This window comes from Sus scrofa, chromosome 2 (genome assembly GCF_054392235.1).
Source record: "Sus scrofa isolate SSC_HxYL_T2T_F1_AM1 chromosome 2, Sscrofa_HxYL_maternal_Yorkshire_Landrace_v2.0, whole genome shotgun sequence".
In the NCBI taxonomy this organism is placed as follows: domain Eukaryota; kingdom Metazoa; phylum Chordata; class Mammalia; order Artiodactyla; family Suidae; genus Sus; species Sus scrofa.
The window spans coordinates 101,530,038-101,553,020 of NC_139384.1; the positions used below are offsets into that span (position 1 = coordinate 101,530,038).

The 22,983-nt window shown below is 37.8% G+C and overlaps 1 protein-coding gene and 1 long non-coding RNA gene across 4 annotated transcripts in view; one reads left to right on the forward strand and one right to left on the reverse strand.

The window, feature by feature from the left end:
- Positions 1-20,716, forward strand: part of LOC110259417 (uncharacterized) — a 248,415-nt gene extending 227,699 nt beyond the window's left edge. Inside the window, exons 3-4 of the long non-coding RNA XR_002341803.2 lie at positions 18,588-18,661; positions 18,757-20,716. This is a non-coding gene — a long non-coding RNA (uncharacterized LOC110259417). The remainder of the gene's footprint in view (positions 1-18,587; positions 18,662-18,756) is intronic.
- The window catches only part of LOC146405618 (uncharacterized), a 168,211-nt gene continuing 165,869 nt past the window's right edge, over positions 20,642-22,983 (reverse strand). For all 3 annotated transcript variants that reach the window (XM_085013997.1, XM_085013996.1, XM_085013998.1), the window contains 2 exons: positions 22,654-22,707; positions 20,642-22,534 (listed from right to left, as the gene is read on the reverse strand). In XM_085013997.1, coding sequence (XP_084870123.1) covers positions 22,354-22,534; positions 22,654-22,707 — 235 coding nt within the window. In that variant the 3' untranslated portion in view covers positions 20,642-22,353. The remainder of the gene's footprint in view (positions 22,535-22,653; positions 22,708-22,983) is intronic.

Below are 22,983 nucleotides of genomic sequence, written 5' to 3' on the forward strand. Positions count from 1 at the left end.
TCATTTTCTGTGATTTCATGTGGTATTTCTTCAGTAAGAACCTAATTTATGAATTCTTTTTGGAGTTCACTGCCTGGAAAAAATATTTTTCCTTTCATTAATTCTTTTTCTGGACAAGAAAGAATTTTATCATCTATCAGGTTTTCCTGTTATCTTGGCTGCTGGGGAACTCAGATGTAATTTAACATGTAATTGCATTAACTAATTACCTGGGAGCTTGAAAGAGTCATCTCTTTTCTCTTTGAATTTCATTATTATTTCATAAAAGTCTATTTTAAAAACAATTCTAATTGTCCTTTTCTGCTCATCTGATCATTTTCTACACCCTTTGAAATTCATTTGGGGAGAGGGTAGATTATAAATAAATAATAGGATCTCTGCAGAGCCTGCGGGCAATTTAACAAGTAGTAGACATGTCTTAGAAGGTCTGCCTCCCCAGACACTCTTCTCACTTTCTCTGAGTAGTGAGGTCCACAGAGATGAACCTCCCCCATTCCAGCAGCAATTGGAAAACTGGACTGGATGGACACATGACCAGATCCATGTGTGAGAGTCTCTATTCTGGGCATTTGGAATTGATAAAGCGATTCTCTCTGGTTTTGCCTGCTTATTTAGGATGCTGCGAGGCATAAATAAGCCAACAATGAAATCAACCAGTGTATAGTCATCCCGTTTTATCTTTGAAAAAGAAATACCACTTACATCACGCTGAGTCATCTTATTTTGCTTTTTTCAAAAAGATGGGCATTGGAATTAAGAGACCAATCTAAGTTCTGGAACCAAAGACAATCAAACACAGCAGTCTATTCTGTAGTGTTTAAAGAAGGAGCCTTAGTGTGGTGGGTGGGATGGGGTAAGTTGACCATTGTCATCACTGGGGGAGTGACGGCCAAAATCCCATTTCACTCCTGCATGCCTTACTTCCCTGTAGAGGAGGTAGATTTCAGGAAAGTTTGTTTTCTTAAAGGCTACAGATAATTCCCACACTTACCTACATCCCCAGTTCCTCCAAGAATGAATAAAGAAAGGATTTGTGTCCTTCATATGATGACAATTGCACTGAACATCATTCCAAAGGCAACAGTGCATGTACAGTACAACACAGTCCCTGCCAAGAAATTGCATGTACTTTGCTACATGTTATGAGTATTCTCATTTGACTCCACCTTTGCAGTTTCATACAGAAATTGTTGTTGTTGCTGGTGTGTTGTCTAGCATTTAGTGTACTGTTTCCCTAATGTTAGGTTTATTACGAGCATCAGAGTTGTTTCCCAGAAACTATGAATTACACTAAGTCCATGTGTTGTCTCAGCAGTTCGGCCTCTCTAACTTGGCTGGAATAAGAATTCTCTCTTCTCTCAGCCGGAACTAACAAGGTTAGTTTTCAATAAAGATCACTGATTTTAACTGAATTAGAATTAAGGTCACACAATTTGAGGGGCATGAGACTGCAACTTATTAAACAAGTTCCTTCTGCGTTGGAAAAGTCAGTGAGTTTCTCAGATGCGATAGACTGGGTGTTCTTACAACTAAAACACCCTGAATAGGACAGCGAGAAGTGCTGGGGATAGTTAAAACTTGATCAGATCAAGGATTTACCGTGAAGCTGCTGTAAAACCCCACCCTCCCAACCTCCAACTCAAATTCTCTGCACAGATTTCTGATCCCTTCATTTTCTGATTTTCACGTCTGTTTTTTTTTTTTTAAGTGATGTATTCTCAAAACAGAAACAGATGTGAGATCTAATTTCTTATTGGAAGTGACAAAACATATAAAGATTTGGCAAGATATGTATTTCACATATTTCAAGATTTCAAAAATAGTCATCAAACAAATAAAAGAAAAGCTAGAGAGTAGGGTGGTCTTTCTTTGGTTTCTTTGTTCCTTTTTCTAAGATTCTTATAATGGTTTACTATCAATAAGATATGGAAAAATATAGAAATGTCTCATATATGTATAACAGAAAAAAATATATTCTTATAATAATTCAAGAGAAGAAAACAATAATTGTTCTCTTAGTTTCAAAGAACTCAATATAATCATTTCTACATTTTAATGTGACTGTAAACTTTCATCAAATCACCTTTAACCAAATGAGCTTTTTCTATCAAAAAGAGAAAAAGCTCAGAAATGAATAATTTTGCTCATTAAGTTCTAGGGGCAGTTGCTAGACAGAGCAAAGGAGTAGGTATAATAGCTTTTATGAAAGAAAGATGTGAGGAGGCATATGTGGATGAGTATGTGTGATTGTGGTGAGTAAATTTGCATTTATATAGCACTATTTTTCAGGTGAGACAATTGGTAATGTATTTGCTACAGTGCAGAGCTGTGATGTAAAATCCATACTAAAGAGAAATGGTTTGGCTTTTTTTTTTTTTTAATAAAGGCATTTGGATCTGATGAACATTTATCTAGAGTCTAAATGTACCAGGCATCAGGCGAGGTGGGGACTTCCTGCTGTCATTTAACATTCACGATAATACCGTTTTGGTATCACTACCTCCATTTTTAAAAATGAGGAAACTGAGGGTCTAGGAAAATGAAATGATTCAGTCAAAGTCACATATTTGACAAATTGCAGAGCCAGGATGGGAACATAGAATTTTCAGGGTCTAAAGTCATTTTCACTCCACAGCAGTTAAATTAAGGGAAAATGCCGCATATTTTCAGGAGTTCTTATACTTGAGTAGTGCTTTAAGTTTGCAAATTAGCTTTGCTACTTTCTTGTTAATCCTTAAAATGACTCATATAAGGACATCATAGTAGAGATGAGGAAGGGTTCGAGAAGTTTCAGGGATGTGCTAAATTTGTGCACCACTCAGCCCCTTTGGGGACTTGTATTTGTGCCTGACACTCCACTCCGGTCATACTTAACCATAAAGATGTTGCTGCATGTGTTGCATGATAACTCTATTCTTCTTAGAAGAATTGGCTACAAAATGTGTCTTAAGGAGCTCAAAGCCTCTTTGGAGAGCCTCAGGTGGGCCCCTGAGAGAGAGAGGAAACAGCAGCTAGAGAACGGGTGTGTGGGGGGGGATCCATGCAAATGAGGCTTTAAGCTACCTTTCCCCTCTACCCAGGAGCCCTGCTTTAATTTACTTCATGTATTTACCTCCCTCATAAGGTTTTGCTTGAAGAAAATGTTCTGTGGCCTTAAAGTGTTTGAAAATTAGACACTGCATGTTTTAAAGGTTTTATATATTTTGTATCCATTTGAGGAACCCTATTAAAACCAGTGATTAAGAAATAGACAAGATATAGTTCCCAGTGCTATACAGCCAGATCTCATTGCTTATCCATTGCAAAGGCAATAGTTTGCATCTATTAACCCCAAATTCCCATTCCTTCCCACTCCCTCCCCCTCCCCCTTGGCAACCACAAGTCTATTCTCCAGGTTTATGATTTTCTTTCCTGTTGAACTGGGAACTATATCTAGTCACTTATGATGGGGCTTGATAATGTGAGAAAAGAGAATGTATACACATATGTGTAACTGGGTCCCTTTGCTCTACGGTAGAAAATTGACAGAACACTGTAAACGAGCTATAATGGAAAAAATTTAAATCATTATAGAACTAAAAAAAGAGAAGTAGACAAGAAAGGAAGATGATACCATGTTTAAGAGTACATATGCTAAAACAACAGCAACAAAAAAAGGAGTTCCCATCGTGACTCAATGGCTAAAGAATCCAACTAGGAACCATGAGGTTGAGGGTTCGATCCCTGGCCTTGCTCAGTGGGTTAAGGATCCGGCAGTGCTGTGGCTGTGGCGTAGGTCGACAGCTGTAGCTCCAATTAGACCCCTAGCCTGGGGACCTCTATATGCTGCGGAAGTGGCCCCAGAAAAGGAAAAAAGAGAGAGAGAGAAAAAAAAAAAAAAAAAAAAAGAGTACATAAGCTTATGTGCTGTTTTACCTGGAGGTAACAGTCAAAACTTACCAGCTGGCTGATGCTTACCAGGAAGCAGAAAACTAACCAGCTATATCTAGGTTGAGGCTTCTGACATCAGTCTTAGTAGATGCTCTTAATAGGAGCTTATTAGTCTCTTAAAGCTATCTTGGGAAAGTGAACACACACTGGTGGTCAGACTTCTAATTTTCAGGACAACTGTGAGTCTTAAAACAAAAGTAAGATGTGCTAAAATTTCTTGCGGAAGGAGACAAATAAATAGATTTCATTGTAAGCATTCTCTCCTAAATTATTGATACCTTGGGGACACACACACACCCCTACCTGTTTCTTATGTTGTTTCTGAGTTTATACTCTAAATGACTTTGTTCACACCTTCAGTATAAACCTATTACACACCTAGTGGTGTCTGTCTATTTCTCCCACTGGCCTGTCTGTTTCTCATAAAGACCAAATATTACCTCTCAGTATAATCCCTGAAGTTAACACTGAGCATGGCACACAGATTCTCAATGACAATCTTTAAGTATTAAAGACTGAGTTAGGAAAAAAGGAACAGATACATATCCACTCTCATTTTTATCCTTGTTAATACAAAGTGAAAGAAGGGTTTCTCTTCAGATCTTGAGAAACAGTATGCTGCCTTACAACTTGACTCTCAAAATTATTCCAATTTCAGAAGTACCTGCAATTAGGAAAATTGGTAATAGAGTTAGAAAAATACCAGTTTCTTTTTTTGCAAGATATTTTGCTTTCAAGTATGTAAAGTCTCAGAAGACTAGTGATAGAAAGAATTTTATAAACTGCATTTACTTTCCAAAGGCAATTTGCATAACACGTGCATTTTTATAACAAGGGTATTGATGGTTCAAGCTTTGAGGGAAGGAGTGTTGGAAGAACTCCCAAGCTTCCTTAATAGAAATATCAAAAACTATCCTGACTAGTGTACAAATTGGTTTTCTGTCATCTTTCTTTTACTTTTCCTCAGTTTTTATTGGGTTGAGGTAAATTTGTGGTTCCTATCTTGTGTGACTCAGAGTTTCTCTGTTGACAGTCCAGGTCAGTCTGAATTCAGGGATGGGATCTCTTTCCAGGAAAGAGCTTACCTGCCATGGTCCCCAGTGAGACTAGTTGAGTCCCCCAGGAGCAAGGGCCCTGGGACATGATCCTGAACCTCCTGAAGTTCTTACTACTGAAGGGGGCCTCTCAGCTGCTATAGGGGCATTGTGTCCGTTGCTCCATTCTGCTCCAGCTGTTCCTGGCACCTGCTTTAACCCCTTTTTAATTAATTAATTAATTGCTTTTTAGGGCTGCACCTGGCAGCATATGAAGGTTCCCAGGCTAGGAATTGTATTGGAGCTACAGCTTCTAGCCTACACCACAGCCACAGCATTACCAGATCATTAACCCACTGAACGAGGCCAGGGGTTGAACCCATATCCTCATGGATACTAGTTGGATTCCTTACCACTGAGCTGCAATAGAAACACCTATTCCCTTTTTTAAATGTCCTTCCCCACTTTCCTTTGGGAGTTGAAGGAAGACATGAATACATTTACTTCCAGAGTAAGCTGAAAGGAAGGAGAGACCCCAAGATAGTTCTACCTCTCTGTCTTAACTGATCCTTCTTCTTCCTTTTAATATTTGCAATTGCATCATCTTGGATCTATAGATTTCTAGTGGCTCAGAGTTCACCTTCTACACTCTGCTCAGGAATCCTTTTTTTTTTTTTTTTTTGTCATTTGAGGGTACCTGAGGCAAATGTAGCTGCTTAAATCACAAAGCATCCTGTAACTTCCCAGCTGGGTGGCTGAAACTTGATGAGGGAGATTGTAAAAGCATGTTCTGGAGAAATTCTCAACCTCAGTGGCATATGAGAATGCCTCTTGCACTCTAAGAATCTCTGAGACTTGAACCAAGGCATCAGGGTTTCTAAAAAGTTCTCCAGAGGATTCAAAAGTGCAGCCAAGAAGCCACTTGTAGAAAGACCTATGATCTTTCAAAAATAGTGAGTGGTGGTGGGGAGAGGTCATCCATTAAACACATTTGATGGTTTGTTTCTTGCTGCTGTAACAGGCAACTTTCCATATCCTGAATGCAGAATCTATTCTTTCCAAATCTAAGTCACCACAAGAAAATCCGATCAAGCCAAACTGTTTTTTTTTTATTTCTTTCAAATTTAGGTACATCTTATAAACAGCACAGAATTGAAGCACTGATCTCTCAGATGAGCTCAGAGGCAGATAATACATCTTTTCTTTATGAGGAAAGAGTCCTACAATTTAACATTTAAAATTCATTTTCACTGCCATTTAAAATAAATTTCTCAATCACTGATGATTCTAAGTGTCTTGATTCATACTACATGATAGAAAACAAACATGGGTGTCTGGTTCCCAAAAGCTTTCTCTTATAACCCACTTTATTCATTCTTTCCCCTCCTGTGAAAATTTGGTGTTGGGGATGAAGATATATAAAGAAGTGGATCTAGAAAATCTAATGCTGGTGTAAGAACCATAGATGTTTTGAAATAATCATTGTCTTCTGTCATGGTTTTTAGTTTTAAATTCTCAATGAATGTTTTAAAAGGCATGACTCATGTAAATGGCCCAATGTTTCACTATTCAACCAAGCCCGGAAATATTTATTTTATTTTTTGGAAACAAACAGGGTAAGAATGCTTGTTGCTGATAGAAAGCTAAGGCCTCTGTGTTTGGAAGAGAGTGAAGAAAGATCTCAGAGACATGATGTCATAGAGCAGTAAATTGGGGACTAAAAGGAAAGAACTATTTTCAAATAGCATTTGAGAAAGAGAGATAGGCTAAATTTGCTTTGTCAGATTTGATGGATATGCCATAAGTAGAAAGTGAGATTTGTTTTCTTATAAAGTAAGGATTAGTCTCTGGTTGGTAGCTACATTCTGTGAAATACTTTTCTTTAAAGTGTTTAAGATTGAGTGTGTGACCTACAGCCTGGGCAGGGCATTGATTGAAAGGGCTTGATTGATGACTACCTAATGACTTTATTTTTATGGTGGTGGGAAAGGACACTGCTTTCTCTCCTTCAGAAGCTGTGGGACTTAATTAATAAGTCTGATAAACCTATGTTACTCTTATTTTCCACAAGAGAAAGGAGGAATAAATCTAAAAATAACTTCAAAATTGGGCTGAGGGAAGCTTCCTTCCTCCATAACCAGACAAAGCTGAAAGAAGGGGAGTTAGCCCTGCTCTAGTTTAAAGAGATGGAATATGTCCCTCTTATAAAAACATGAAACATTTTTATTCCTTCCTTTCTGGAGAAGTTTGAAATTGACATTAATGTCCCAAGCCTTTTTGTTTCCAATGTTGATTATCATCATAATCAAGATCTAACACTACTGGGAGAATACATGCGAGAAGTTTCTGTGTAGAAGAAACCTCTCTGCTCATGCATCTACAGACCTTTCTCTCTATCATATCAGACCACACAGAACACTTGTGACTAGGGATCTCTGCCTTCTCTGCATTCCTATTGCCATTATTTAAGATACTTTTATCTATAAAATGACATAACTGTTTGACATTTCTTTCAGGGTGATTACTAACCTTCAGAGTTAAGTATAAGTAGTAGATTACTTACTAAATTAAATAGCAACTTACCAATTTTAAGGCAAAGCTGATTGCAAGTATATAGAGAGAGTTATATATTTATATGTAATTAGTGCTTTCCTGTAGGTATTTGAGTAGGCTCTCAAAAGATGTTTGTTGGCTGGTGGTTGATTAATAATAGGTTACCAGTTGAAATAAGACAAGGGCAATTCTCTCTAAATAGTCAATGCAATACTTTTGAGTCTATCTGAACAACGTACATACAAAAAAGAAATGAGGAATGAGCCAGAATAAGATTTTTGTACCTGGGCTGCATTCCAAGAACTATAGCCCATTCCTGGACCTCAGTTGTATTGTCGATGAGAAACAGGCCTTGAATAGGGAGTTGGAGAAATGCAAGTTCAAGTGCTAGAGGAGATAGGGAGTGATCTAATCAGGGTAATTGGCCAGGGTCTGGCTTAGGAGCTGAAATAGCCTTCCTCACAGGTGCATCACACTAGCCAAATAACTAGGTGCAAGGAGCATGGGAGCAGTCACATATGATGTTTTCTTTCCATCCTCTATTGAAAGAACAAAACCACAGCAAAATTATTGTGCTTTTCTGAAGTTAATTTGTAGACTGTGGGGAGGATGGGAAAAAAATAAAAATAATGCAGGTTTTTTTCTAATAATTGAAACAATACAGAGGTGCTGTATAAAGAAAATGTTAATGTCTTCCTTTTCTGCCAAACCTACTCCATTCCAGTAAACCATGTTATTAGTCCAGTGTGATGAAATCATATTCACCTTTTCCTATGCTCTTTGCGAATATATACAACACTATCTCGCACAGGTCTTTTCCTCTATTATTTTTTACAAGCAAAGGACCACAACATAGATATTGCTTTGCAAATATTCTTTTTAGTAATTGCTAATAAATTACAGTATGAATGTCCCACAATTGATCTAACTAGTTGCTTTATAAGATTGAATATATGGGTAGACATATGTCTATATGGAAGGGAGAGCAGTGTTTGTTTTTTCATGTACGATAGATTTATTATTGGGTCAAAGAATATTCAGTTTAGTACTTTTTGAAATTATGGTTTTTATGGGAGTTACATATATTAAAGCTAGCACAATGAAATAGAACTTCCCCATTTCTCTTTCAATAAGGTAAGAAAGTACATGAAGTGTACAAGTTCTCTAGGTCTTTATCCCCACTAAAAACGTTCTCAAAAGATGACGATAACAAAGTTGTGTGTGTGTGTGTGTGTGTGTGTGTGTGTGTGTGTGTGTGTTTTTAAGACAAGTCAGGCTTAAAAGAGCTTGACCAAGGAGATTATGAAAGTCCTGTAGTTATTTTTATCAGTCAGGGTTCAATCAGAGAAGTAGAACCACAGGGTATATTGGTTGGTAGATGAGATAGAAAGAGAGCTAGATGATAGATTGATTGATTGATAGATTAGATAGATAGGGATTATCTATCTATATAGCCATAACATCTATAGTTATAGATATCAATGACATAGATATTAGTATAGGTTTTTAGAGCAGTCTGATCCTACATAATTATGAAAGCTGATTCCATTGTTTTTGCATATGATGCTGGAGCTTGGCTCTGAAGGGCAGGCAACAGGAAGGGAAATGGAGAAAAGCAAGAACAAGGTGGACGTCACAAGTATAAGCTGGACTATATGAGGACACTGAGGACACACATGTCATTTCTCATTGTCTCTGACCTTGGTGTGTGTCTCACAAACTGGGGGCCATTTGCCATGAAACTAAACATAAAAACCTCTCCCAAGAATTAGAAAAACTGAAGAAGTTCCAGGGAAGGGGGAGCATTTGCAGTCTCCAAACCCCATCTCAGAATCTCTCATGCAGTCCACCCTAAAGGAAAATGGACAGAAAAGGCAATTCTCAGCAGTGTATTTCAGCCTAGCCAAGTTAACACTTTATGAAGCACTATATTTATGATGCAAGAGTATCCACTCTAACCTACCTTAAATATTCCAAAAACCTTCCTATTTGGTTGTCTGGCTAGCCCTCAAGAAATTTTCTAGTGATTTAAAATAGAACAACAGCATTCCCAGAAAGATGAGATTGTTGTGACATAAATTTGCATGTGTGCCTGTTCGCATATGTACACACACAAAAACATTCTTTTATTAAATTTATATGGAACCACAAAAGACCTAGAATTGCCAAAGAAATTCTTAGGAACAAAAACCAAGCAGCAGGCATCACTCTCCCAGACTTCAGGCAGTATTACAAAGCCATAGTCATCAAGACAGTGTGGTACTGGTACCAAAACAGACATACAGACCAATGGAACAGAATAGAGAACCCAGAAATGAACCCAGAAACCTATGGTCATTTAATCTTTGACAAAGGAGGCAAGAACATAAAATGGGAAAAAGACAGTCTTTTCAGTAAGTATGGCTGGGAAACCTGGACAGCTGCATGCAAATCAATGAAACTGGTACACACCCTCACACCATGCACAAAAATAAACTCAAAATGGCTGAAAGACTTAAACATAAGACATGACACTATCAAATTCCTAGAAGAGAACATAGGCAAAATATTCTCTGACATCAACCTTATGAATGTTTTCTCAGGTCAGTCTCCCAAAGCAATAGAAATAAAAGCAAAAATAAACCAATGGGACCTAATCAAACTGACAAGCTTTTGCACAGCAAAGGAAATCAAAAAGACAATTTACAGAATGGGAGAAAATAGTTTCAAATGATGCAATGGACAAGGGCTTAATCTCTAGAATATACAAGCAACATATACAACTAAACAGTAAAAAAGCCAACAACCCAATTGAAAAATGGACAAAAGTCCTGAATAGACATTTCTCCAAGGAAGATATAGAGATGGCCAACAAGCACATGAAAAAATGCTCAACATCCCTGATAATTAGAGAAATGCACATCAAAACTACCACAAGATACCACCTCACACCAGACAGAATGGCCATCATGAATAAATCCACAAATAACAAGTGCTAAAGAGGGTATGGAGAAAAGGGAACCCTCCTGCACTGTTGGTGGGAATGTAAGCTGGTACAACCACTATGGAGAACTGTATGGAGATACCTTAGAAAACTATATGTAGAACTACCACATGACCCAGCAACCCCACCTGGGCATATATCCAGGCAAAACTTTCCTTAAAAAAGACACATGCACCTGCATGTTCATTGTAGCTCTATTCACAATAGCCAAGACATGGAAACAACCTGATTGTCCATTAACAGAGGATTGGCTTAGGAAGATGTGGTATATATCCACAATGGAATACTAGTCAGCCACAAAAAAGAACAAAACAATGTCATTTGCAGCAACATGGATGGAACTAGAGACTCTCATACTGAGTGAAGTTAAGTCAGAAAGAGACAAATATCATATCATTTATATCTGGAATCTAATATACAGCACAAAGGAACCTTTCCACAGAAAAGAAAATAATGGACTTGGAGAATAGACTTGTGGTTGCCCAGGGGGAAGGGGGAGTGAGGGGGATGGATTGGGAGCTTGGGGTTAATGGATGCAGTCTATTGCCTTTGGAATGGATTAGCAATGAGATCCTGCTGTGCAGCACTTGGAGCTATGTGTACTCACTTATGATGGAGCATGATAATTGGAGGAAAAAAATTGTATGCATGTATGCATAACTGGGTCACCATGCTATATAGTAGAAAAAAAATTGTATTGGGGAAATAACAATGAAAAATTTAAATAAATAAATAAATTGAAGTATAGTTGCTTTACAATATCGTGTTAGTTTCAGGTGTATAGCACAGTGACTTAGTTATATACACATTCTTTTTCAGATTTTTCTCCCTTATAGGTTATTATAAGATATTGAGTATACTTCTCTGTGCTATAAAGGAGGGTTGTTACCTATTTTTGTTGGTTATCTATTTTATATATAGAAGTATATATATGTCAATCCTAAATTCCTAATTTATCTATTTCTCCCCCTTACATTTTGGTGATCATACTAAGTGAAATAAGCCAGAGAGAGACAACTATCATATCACTTATATGTGGAATCTAAAAAAAAAAAAAAAACAAAATATACATAGATCTATTCCTTGATTATGAATACTGATAAGGTTCCTGCTTTCAACTTCTAATTCATCCAAGTTTCTACTTTAACCATGCATCCTGACTTCTGTTACTCTATGACACCAATAAACCCATGAAAAATATAATTTGTGTCATCTGAAAGTTAAACTCAGTCCATCATTTATTTTTATTTTTAAAATAGGGTTAAAAATGGGCTTGAGGGTAATTTTTGGCTTTTGTCCAAAATGTACTTAAAGTAACTGCATGCTATGTGTGTTGTATTATTGCATATTCATACCGTGTTGGCCAAACAATATGTCTCCAATCCATCAGCATTTTGGATAGAAAAGGATCACTCTTCTTATCTTGTAGCTTTAAGAATGTCTTATTGGTGACAACATTGTTTCACTTGAGTGAGTCTTGATTCAAAAGATACTTTTGTCTTCTATGATTAATATTATATTTAGCCAATAGTATCTTCTTTGTTTTTGTGTATTAACATTGTGCATTTTGGAGATGTAGAAAACTAAAGTGGTTTTGGAGATGCAGAAAGCTAAAATCATAGAAATTCTTAGGTATTTTCTTGGGATGTTAGTAAGAAGTATTATTGAATCCATACCAAGTCTTTATAAATGTCAGAGGATTTTCTTTTGTATTGAATTTAATTGTCTTTTTGGCTTCCTAGTTTCTCATCTCTATCGTCCACACTCTACATTTCAGCTGAGATCACTTAAAAACATGCTACACTCTTCCCCACCCTTTGTTCTGGGACTGGTAGTTTTCTCAGTCCTGTAAGACTAGCTCAGGTGAGTTGGCTTCCAGTCCTTACCTAATCTTGTTTTGACCCTATAGTCTTTTTTTTTTCTTTCTTTCTTTCTTTCTTTCTTTCTTTCTTTCTTTCTTTCTTTCTTTCTTTCTTTCTTTCTTTCTTTCTTTCTTTCTTTCTTTCTTTCTTTCTTTCTTTTTTTCTTTCTTTCTTTTTTTCTTTTTTTTGCATAACATATAGTTACTATTTAAAATGTAAGACAAAATACTAGCTTATTCCAACAGAAAGTATAAGTGTACATTGGGAAAGATTTTGGAAATGTCTCAGTCCAACTTCTCCAACTTCATAAGAAAGAGGCAATGATGGGACAAGACATTAAAGGAAAAAACAGGTCTTCTGCTCTCAGAGCTCCCACTCTTAGGCCATGTGTAGGAGAAACTTCCTTTTTACCATAATGGCTTATAGAAGAAAAAGGCCCCAAATATAGAACCTGAAACATGTGGTAAACTTCAGGCATTTTCAGATCTCCAAGCCTCAATCCAAAAGTTCTCATTCGCAGGTCTAGGGTAGGACCCAGGAAATAGTGTTAAAAAAAAAATTTTTTTTGAGTGATTAGCTGGGTGTGGAAACAACTGATATATTCTATTGGTAAAGTTGCATTTCTATAGCCTTTGTTTTCTTTAGAGAAGGACTTTCCAAGTAGAGGAAGTATCATCCTGGACCAGTACACTATTCCTTCTCCTGTGGAGGTAGCTATTTTGATCATAATCAGTCTAACTGATAGAGAGTCAGTTTTGCGTTTGTGTTGTGATTCTCTCCCATTAACCTGGAACCTTTACCTAAATCTTGTTACACTTTAAAAACTAATCTTAGATATGTGGTGGGGAAAAGCCTTGCATTTCCTAGGACTTCCTGGGTTGCAAGTGACAGAAAATAATTCTTACTCACCTAGAGGTCCTCTATTGGCTCACAAAACTAGAAAGTCAAGGAGATAGCTGTCTTAGTTCATTGCTAGAACTGAAAATGCAGGTGGTATTGCAGGGACCCTCTTATATCCATTTCTTGGCTCTGCTGGCTTTTCCCATGATGGCTGCATTGTCCCCCTCCTGTTATAGCCCTTCCTATGATGACAGATGACTTCTATTGGCAGGACTAGCCCTCTTACTAGTCCTTATTTGTTCTTTGTACTGGCAGCCAAGCATTTGAATCCCAGTTCTAGGAAAAAGAATCCTTTCGTATTCTAGGTTCTTTATGCTTTGGATGGGAAGAAGAAAAAAATGAGGCTTCTGAATTTAAGAAGAAAGATCATTGGAGTTTCTGTCATGGCTCGTGGAAATGAATCTGACTAACATCCATCAGGAGGCAGGTTTGATCCCTGGCCTCATTCAGTGGGTTAAGGATCTGGCGTTTCTGTGAGCTGTGGTTTAAGTCACAGACGTGGCTCAGATCTGGTGTTGCTGTGTCTATGGCATAGGCCAGAGGTTACAGATTCAATTCAACCACCAGCCTGGGAACCTCCATATGCCACAGGTGCAGCCCTAAAAAGACAAAAAAAAAAAAAAAAAGAAGAAAAAGAAGAAAAATCAGGAATATGACAAACTGCCTTCTTTATGAATTAGACATGATCTATTCCTTTTGCAATCTATGCTCAAATGTTATCAACTTCTAAAAATAAAATTAAACATCATTTTCATTAATTTTTAGACAATGAGAGCCACAAAGGGAATATATTCAGGGCATATGTTTTCTTAGCAAAACAAATTAGTGAGATGAAGATGTCATACATTTAGGCCATGAAAAAAAAGGTAAATCTATTTTATATCCACAAAGTGCCATTTATGTTTTCCTCTCAAAAATCAGTCTTTTTCAGCTGGGAAGGTCTTCTTCCCTCTGCAAACTGATGAAAAATAGGAATATGAAATCTCTATAGAAAAAAAGATTATCATTCCTGTTGTGAGATCTCCTTTCCTCCATCCTGTGGAGTTAACACCTCTGGCCTCCCCTGTACACCTCCCTCACTGTCCAGAGGAGAAGGAGAGCCTGAGCACAGGGGGCTCAGAGCTTCTGGGCTAGCTCATCAGACCACCTGTGTTCTCTCAGGCTCTCTGGAGCCTCTACCATACAGGAGAATTGCAGGTGCCCAGCTTTGTCAGAAATTTTGGAGGTGTCTGTTGAATGCTGGAATATAAAATCACAAGCCACTTTGGCTGCAGATCAAAAGTCACTTTGTCCGGTTTATCAGTAGTGAAAGTAGTACTTTGATCTCCATCTGTCTGACTCTTGGTTCTGCCTCTCAATTCTGTTTCAGAATTCAGAGAGCAAAGGGAAGGATGCTAGATATTGATGCCCTAAAATCCCAACATTATTATTGTTATAATACACCACAGTAAAATTCATAAAATAAAGGACCATATCTTCTAAAAGTTGTTTTTCACAGTAGCAAGTGCATGAACATTACACAAACGGTATTTGAAAATGTAGTTTCCAGTGCTGAATTGGAACAGATGCCAAATAGTTTTCCTCCCTATGGAGCCAAAAGAAGAGAGTAATTCAGGCTAAAATCCAACGTACATTTCCAGCCTCACGTGGGACCGAAACAGCCAGAAACTTTGCCATTAACTTCTGGCTTTGCTAATACAATGTAACATATCTTATGGCTTTATTTTTCTGAATAATTAGCTTATAATTTGATGAACTCTAAAAAAAAATCAGAAACATTTTTCTTTTTGTTGTATTTTAAGTTCCCACTTCAATATAGAAATGCCACTTTTGTCCTTATAAAGAGAAAGAATGTATTCCATTTTACAAATTGTACCACTCCCTGGACCTTTACCTGTCCCCTTTCCCAATTCCTTGTAATTCAGTTTACTTTGCAATTGAAAAGAAAATGCCAGATTCTGTAGATTTTAGGGTGTGATCCAAAACTGCTTTCAAGGATCCTGCTGGTATTTGAGAAATCTCAACAGATTAGGTGATTGAAATCACATGCCCCCAAGGGAAATGGGCACTAAGCAGTGGTTCTTGGCAGCGGAAGTGACCTGGAAACAATTCAAAATTAAAAAGCAATAATTATGTGTAAGAGCTACTCCTCCCACTTTTTTTTGAAATTGCTTTTCTTTGTTTTTCCGAGTTGCTTAGATTCGTCCTACTCCCAAGTCAATTTTGAATTCTAGACCCTGGTAATGGAAAAGCCTTTTAATTCATCACTTCTGTCCCTTGGCCGTCTCCTCATGTGTCGACACAGCTTAGCTGTACAACTAACATAACATCACATACAAAGCCAATCAGAAAACAAACCCACCCATGAGCTTCCTTTTTATTACTGCTTGTTGATTTTCTCACTAACATGTGGCTATGAGAATTTATGGAAAGTCTTTGAGAAATCGGAGGCTTTTGTTTGGTCATTAATTTCAGCACCAAAGAAGAGTCTAGAAAGAGCAGCAGAACCTGGGTAAATTTTCTCCCTCCCACTGTCTTGATTCATAGTACCTGAGTAAAATGCATACAAGTTAACTAACTTGTAGAAAGAACTCAGTCGGCATAATTAGGTTTGCCAAAGAAAGAAACTTTAATACTCAAGATTTCCCTCCAGCATTTTACACACCCCCTCTCTTTCATCCCATTCATTCTTTGCCTCTGGAGATTTTTCTTCTTTGGAGAGAGTTTTTGACAGCTGAGGAGTGGGGAGCAGGGAAAGTTCTCTCATCCAGTCTTGGGAATTGAAGTGCTATTGGTGAGTCTTGAGTGCCTTCAGAATGTCATCCTCAGTTAGCCAGCTGGCTGTAGTTGGTGTATTAATTCCTACTTGTTATGTGCACCTGCTTGGCCATCTCTCTCATGTCCTCTTCTCCTTCATGCTTGTTATCATCCCACACAGCACACACATGGGCCTAGATGATCAGGGAGTACCGTCCAGCCTTTCAACAATGGAAAAGGAACACTCTCTAGATTTCAAGTCCCAGATCCAGCCCCAGCATCCATTCATGTTGACTTTCTTTTGTCGTTTTGTTCCTATAGATTGATTTTATTTTTATTTTATTTTTTAAGATTTTTTTTCTATTATAGTTGATTTACAGTGTTCTGTCAATTTCTGCCGTACAGCAAAGCGGCCCAGTCATATATATATAAATATATAATTTTTCTCAAATTATCCTCCATCATGTTCGATCACAAGTGATTAGATGTAGTTCCCTATGCTGTACAGCAGGATCTCATTGCTTATCCACTCCAAATGCAATAGTTTGCATCTACTAACCCCAGATTCCCAGTTCATCCCACTCCCTAGAGACTTGACCAAAGCACTGTTGTTACTCAAGAACTTCTTAAAATATGAGTGAATCATTTTGAAAATCCTAAGTTTCTGGGATTCGGGTTCTGTGTTGCAGCCTCTGAGATGTGCTGTGAGGACAGCATTCTATGGTCGGCAAGCGTTGTCCCTTCAGGCTGCACAAGCCCCCTCCAGGATTTCAAATATAAATTCCTGGCCAGGGGTTAAAAATAGCTGGCAAATACAGTTCTTACCTTCTGATACTGGTTAGTTTGCCTCCAGCTCTTCTGTCCTGTGAGAACCTCTGCCTTTCTCGCACTTTTGGTGATTAACCATGCACACCTTCGTGTGTGCATGCGCACGCACATGCATACATGTTTCACACAGGCACACCTCCCGGGAAACCAGTTGTGCTGTTTTCCTTTCTCTGAGGCTAGTCAGTGATAAGAGCCATATTTGAAAGCCAAAATAGAACAAAGCTAGCCTCCCTTATGGCTAACACACAAGGTGCTATTTAGAAAAACGTTGATCCAATCACCACTGGCTCTGTTAAATAAGGGATCTCTAATGTGGCCCATGATCAAGCTCACTTCCTCGTTAAGAGCAGGAGCATAAGGAAAGACAGAGCCTCCTTTGTTTAACAGAGGCTGTGTGAACTCTGCCACAAGTCCCCAGACACCCCGAGTCCTCTGTTCTGAACATGTAATTAATTCGTAAGAAACCAGGTACCACGGCAGCCATGGTTTGACAGTAGATTCATTCAGCACCAGCCAGATGTGAAGGGATTTCAAAGGCACCAAAAGGCAAGCCGCGTGCCTGGGGAAGCCGGAGACGGTAACCTGTGGTTTGTAGCCTAGCCATCACCCGGTAATGCCATTTCTAATATATTTCAATTCACTCTTAATAGTCACAGATTTTTTTTTTTGCAAAACCAAAGGTTATTGATTAACCCAGTGTGCGTTGGAGGTCCCTATCCAAGTTCCTGTATTTTTCAGTATGAGATAACTTAAAAAAGACTCGTAGGAAATCCTCACGTCAATCCTATTTTACTATGTTTTGTGTCCTTTTCAAAGATGGATAAACAGTTATTTTCAGTAATTAAAGTATAAACATTTCCTTAAAAACTGTAGGTTCTTTAGAGAATTTCCTTTATGGAGAAGAGTGACAAAAAAATTTCATCTGGGAAGGCTCCATCAGTGTCACTAGATTCGGTTTTTTTTCAACTTCTGTCAGCAATTTGTAAGATGTAGAAAATGTGTTTGATACAGTTTGAAATGCTACAAAGCTGGGAGAAATATTTAAGGCAATAAGCTAATAAGAGATGAAAAATTGTCTTGACATTAGAATCAATAATACAGACTTCATCAGCAATAAATATAAACACATCCAGGATTTAAAAATCAATTATGCAAGAACAGGATAAAGGAGGCTGGGTTCTTTGAATTCACAGCAGTAAAACTCTGGGGATTTTAATTTATCACAAATTCACTATGAATTGGCAATATAGTTTGGCTATGAAAAAATCTAACATAATTTTTGATTACATTAATAAAGGCCATTGTTCAGTAGCCATTTTACATTCTATCCTAGCTAGAGCCCATCTGAATATTATACAAAACTTTGAACATTGCCTTTTAAGGTTGACTCAGCTTGTCCGGAAGGTGCAAATGGCAAGAAATTTGGAAATTTTGTCAGATCGTGTGAAGTAAACTGAGTAGATATCTAACACAACCTCCCAACTGGTGTGAGAATATACGGTGTAGCATCCATGCCTGATGGCCATTTATCTTTGACTGTAATATGTTTAGTTATAAGGAGCTCATTACTCTACATCTTTGGGCAGCTCCCATTTTTAAAGTCTTTACTAACTTCTTTCTGTCATTGCACTCTTAGATACTAGATTATCAGTAATCTGTTTCTTCTGACAAGCCATTATAGATCTGAAAGCCTATTATGACTTCTTCAGAGGAGTTAAAGAAATTATTTCTTTCTCTCAGCAAAATGAACTTGTGAGAATTCTTACCAGGACAGTAATGAACAAAGATATCTACCTTGAACGTAAACCACCATGGTGAGTAAAGATTGTAATTCTCAGAGGTTGTTGTGATGTTTGATAGATAATTTATTTTTACTCTCCCAACAAATTCTTCTGTTTTGTCATTTGAGAGCCTGGCCTGGCCTTGAAAGAAGATGAGAAACTTCATCTGACAGAACACCTTTGAATTACTGTAGGAGAGTCGCCCGAGTTTGTCTCTCTGGTCAATTTCCTGATGCAAGAAAGCTACAGCTGTTAGTTTGGGAATAAGTTGATTTTCGTCTTTAGGAATATGACTGATAAAAGAATAATTTACTATTAAAATTAGCCCCAACTATTCTTGACTCCATTAAATACCTACCATAAAATGGTGAAGAAAAACCATTAAAGATGATATGTTTACATGTTACACTATGTTCTTAAGTATTTAAGGTCTACTGGTCTACTGAGAGAGAGATTGATTGATTCGGACAGACTGATTATCAAGTCACATAAAGAAGGAAGTATGGGCAAGAGATTGGAGCTAATGTGTTCATAATTTGAAGTAGCACTAATAACCCCAGGTATTAATACCAAATTTGTTATAAAACCTCACATATCAGCCCTTATCTTGTTAAGGTTTACATCTGCCTCTGACGAAGGCAATGATCTAAAAGGCCCTCTGGAGTCTTTGGACTTATCTCCTCAAAGCTAATTTGTATCTAGCGCACCTTCACACTCTGCACACAGCATCTGGTTGTCCCAAGCAGTATTCTCTTCAATCCATCTCTGGCAACAGCAGAAAAATATGTCCTTGGCTTTTAAACTCAGGGAGACTCGTGTGGAGAAATTCTGTTTAATTTTTGCTAAATCTTAGGGGCAAGTGGGGCCCCTGAGGTCCATTTGAGATCTGAGGCTGTCTCCCTCGGAGATGTCCCCATGCACAAAAAGGGCTCCAGTCTGTAAATAGAAAAGGAACCACACAGGGACTTCATGCCACTTGGGTGGGAGCGCTGGCAGGCAGTAGCAGAGGGGGAGGTTGTGGTTATTGCCCTGTTAACAGGTCCCTCTGTAAATCCATCATTGGAGGTGAGTCCTGAAACAAGGTGTGGGAACTGAGGAAAAGGAAAACAGGAAATACACTGCAACAATAAAAAGTAGGCTTTTTAATGAAAAACATCTATAACAGCCAAAGTTTCGGCAATAAGAGATGTAAAATTCATGGAAGAATTTATTAGTGAAGGGAGTGGGCCCTAGTTCAGGGTCCTGGGGATGATCTCTTTCCTCTTTTCAAAGGGAAGAATAAGGAGAAAATGTGTAGAATGAATTTTTATTCATAAATATATAATCACATGAAGTATTTTTCAAAGCATTAGACAGAATTAATATCCTTGCAACTGCCAATGTGCAGTTAATTAGCTCAGCCTATGTGAAAAAATGAAAAATGAGAGAACAATGAAGTGAAGCAGATGCCAAAGGATCCTGGAAGGAGAACAAAGACAAGGAAGTGAGACAATTAGCAGCCACAGAGCAGTAATCCACAGGCAGATTTCCAGGAGACGTTTATAGAGGGTAATTCAGAAATCTTTATTCAGCAGGTATTTGTTTAGGGCTATCCTTAAATACTTTTTAAACACTATCTAAAAATATATACACAAATAGGTAAGAAACTAAAGAACAAAATACAGCCATTTGTCTATACTAATGAATGTGCACATGAATAAAAAAAATTTGTGGATAAATTTGGTTATAGGCACGGGGGTGGGGGGATCTAGAAGTGACAGAACCTTTAAGGTTTTGAATTGCATTTCAGAGATTCTGATAGTAGAAATCACCCAGAAATTAAAGCGATTCTTTCCTTCTGCTTTCTTTTCAATCTCCGAGTGAAGAACAGGGGGCCTTTGTTACATAGCCTTGTATACTCTGCACACAGATGGGGAGCATCCTGGGTGACTTAAGATGAAATAGCCTCCGGGGTCACCAGCCACTCCTCTTCAAAATGGCACTTAAAATACTGAGTCACCTTGGGTATGGCCTTTGCGATCAATTGGTTATTACAATGGTTCTAAGAGTTGAAGCTTTATCTATACATTAAATCATGAAAAACCTTAATTTCAAGTTCTTTTCCACCATTTCTATCTGGTGAATTTAAAGAAAAGCGACAGGAAAGTGTTCCCTATACTGGAAGTGCTAGAGTGACTAGAGGAAATGAGTCATCAAGATAATTTATGATCTTTCCCATAACTTACGATGCCCGAACATAGTAACCCTTTGTTATCCACCCACTCAGTGACCAGACTCCAGGACCTTGATGGAACATAATTAAAGTAGGATTTCTGTAGACTCAAGGCTCTGCTTCATATCCCAAAATAGTTTTACCTCATTGACATATACGTATTTAATAATATTTACTCTTTTTTAAATTTCTCTACTATATAATTACATTAAGCTGGTCTCAGTAACAAATTATCTTTTAAATGAATATAATAAAGTTCCTGATTTCTAGGAGCTTATAAGCTATAGGAGAATAGAGCCAGAATAAAATTGGCTGAGTAAACTCAGTAAAGTTTGCTGAGTCATAGGAGAGACTTGAAGTGTTAGAGGAGTTAGAGATAATTTACATTCAAACCAGGGTTTTGGGGGGTTGGGGGTGGGGGTTGGCCATGCCCAGGGCATTTCCAGAAGTTTCCAGGTCAGGGATTGAAAACATGCCACAGTATTGACCCAAGCCACATCAGTGACAGCACTGGATCCTTAACCTGCTGAGCCACCAGGGAACTCACAAAGCAGGGAGTTTTGTTAAGTTTTGGTTTTTTAAGGTTTGAAGCTTCTGGAACAATGTAGAAAAATTTCTAATGAGTTGTAGTTTTTAAAAGTCTGGTCATTTTTGAGACTCTTTGGATGGAGAAGCCAAAAGGGTGTTCTTCTACTCATTTTCCTGGGGGTAAAGGATGGGAGAGGATGTTCAACAATTTAAGAAATTTAAGAGGTGAGTAAAGTCTTATATTTAAAAAAATAGTTTCATATTTTCATATGCTTGTAAAGTTTCACTTTAGAAATAGGTATCTAAGTATATCACATATTTCCTTAAAATCACCCCCACCCCTGAAATGTGATTTAGCCTGACAGAGTGTTCAGGGCTATCCTCCAGGCCCACAGCAAGGATAGGCTTTCACATCCTGTCTTCTTATAAACACTTATCATGCAGTACTTATCCTTAACACCTTGGAAAATTGGGTAAGGCCTAGTGTCTTATCTGCACATTATTTATCATGTAAAAGTAGCCCATTGACAATAGCAGACACCACCCAGGAGAAACAGAATTTCTAAAGTAACCCATCAACCTCCCATTTGAACAGAAGGAAACTCCATTCTGTGTAGGAGTATTTGCTGAGTCAAACTCTGGTTTGATAAAAAATACTTTGTTGGGAGGGTCCAATTCAACCCTAAAAAAAGTCCTCTGACTCACTCTACAAAGAACATATTGTATATTGTATATTGTTTAGTCCTGACTATGCCAGTCTATTACCTACACTCCTGGAGACATTAGACCAGGTATCTGTACATGTGCACATGCATATTATATGAGGTCAGCTCCCAATTGCTCCTTGAAACACTGGATGCGTTTTCCTAAAGGTTGAGTACTTAGTAAATTATGGAAAGGCGTAAAGACTTAAAAGATTTTATTCCATTTCTAGACAATGCACTCCAATTTTTGATTTAGAAAATACAGTCACCAAGTATATATGTTAGAGCAGGTCGATAGCTAGATGTGAGCAGAGAAAGGGAGACACAGGCCAAATGGCAGGAAACCATACATCCTGTAAACAACAGGGGTCCTTGGGCAGACAAAGAGAAGCAGGAACCTCCAGACTGACAGGAAACCACATGTAGTGGGGTGACACGTGTCCTGGAGGCACCACACTTTCCCTGGTGGAAAAAAAGCCAGAATTATGCCCTTGTCACAATAAAATTAGCCTTGAAGATAAGAAGTTCCCAGTGTTCACTTGTGATGCAGTGAGTTAAGGATCCAGCATTGATGAGCTTACCTTGGATGATGTGCTGATTGATAGAGAGTAAGATGCACAGGTGGAACAGAGATTCTTTAAAAAAAAAAATAAATAAAATAAAGTGGTATCACAATACTATGCCTCTAATTCTTCATCTCTCAGATATTTCTCATCTCTTTTCTGTAAAAGCTTTTCCAAATTCTGATTCATTTAAGGCACACTTGGGCTCCTATGTGCTGTTTTCCACATCCATTTAGAAAGATTTCTACAACACATCAGATTGATTTTTAAGTTGTGTATAAGTAGAAAACGAATTGTTAATTAGCCAGGGTGTTTAATAAACATAGAAACACCTAGATCTGATAATCC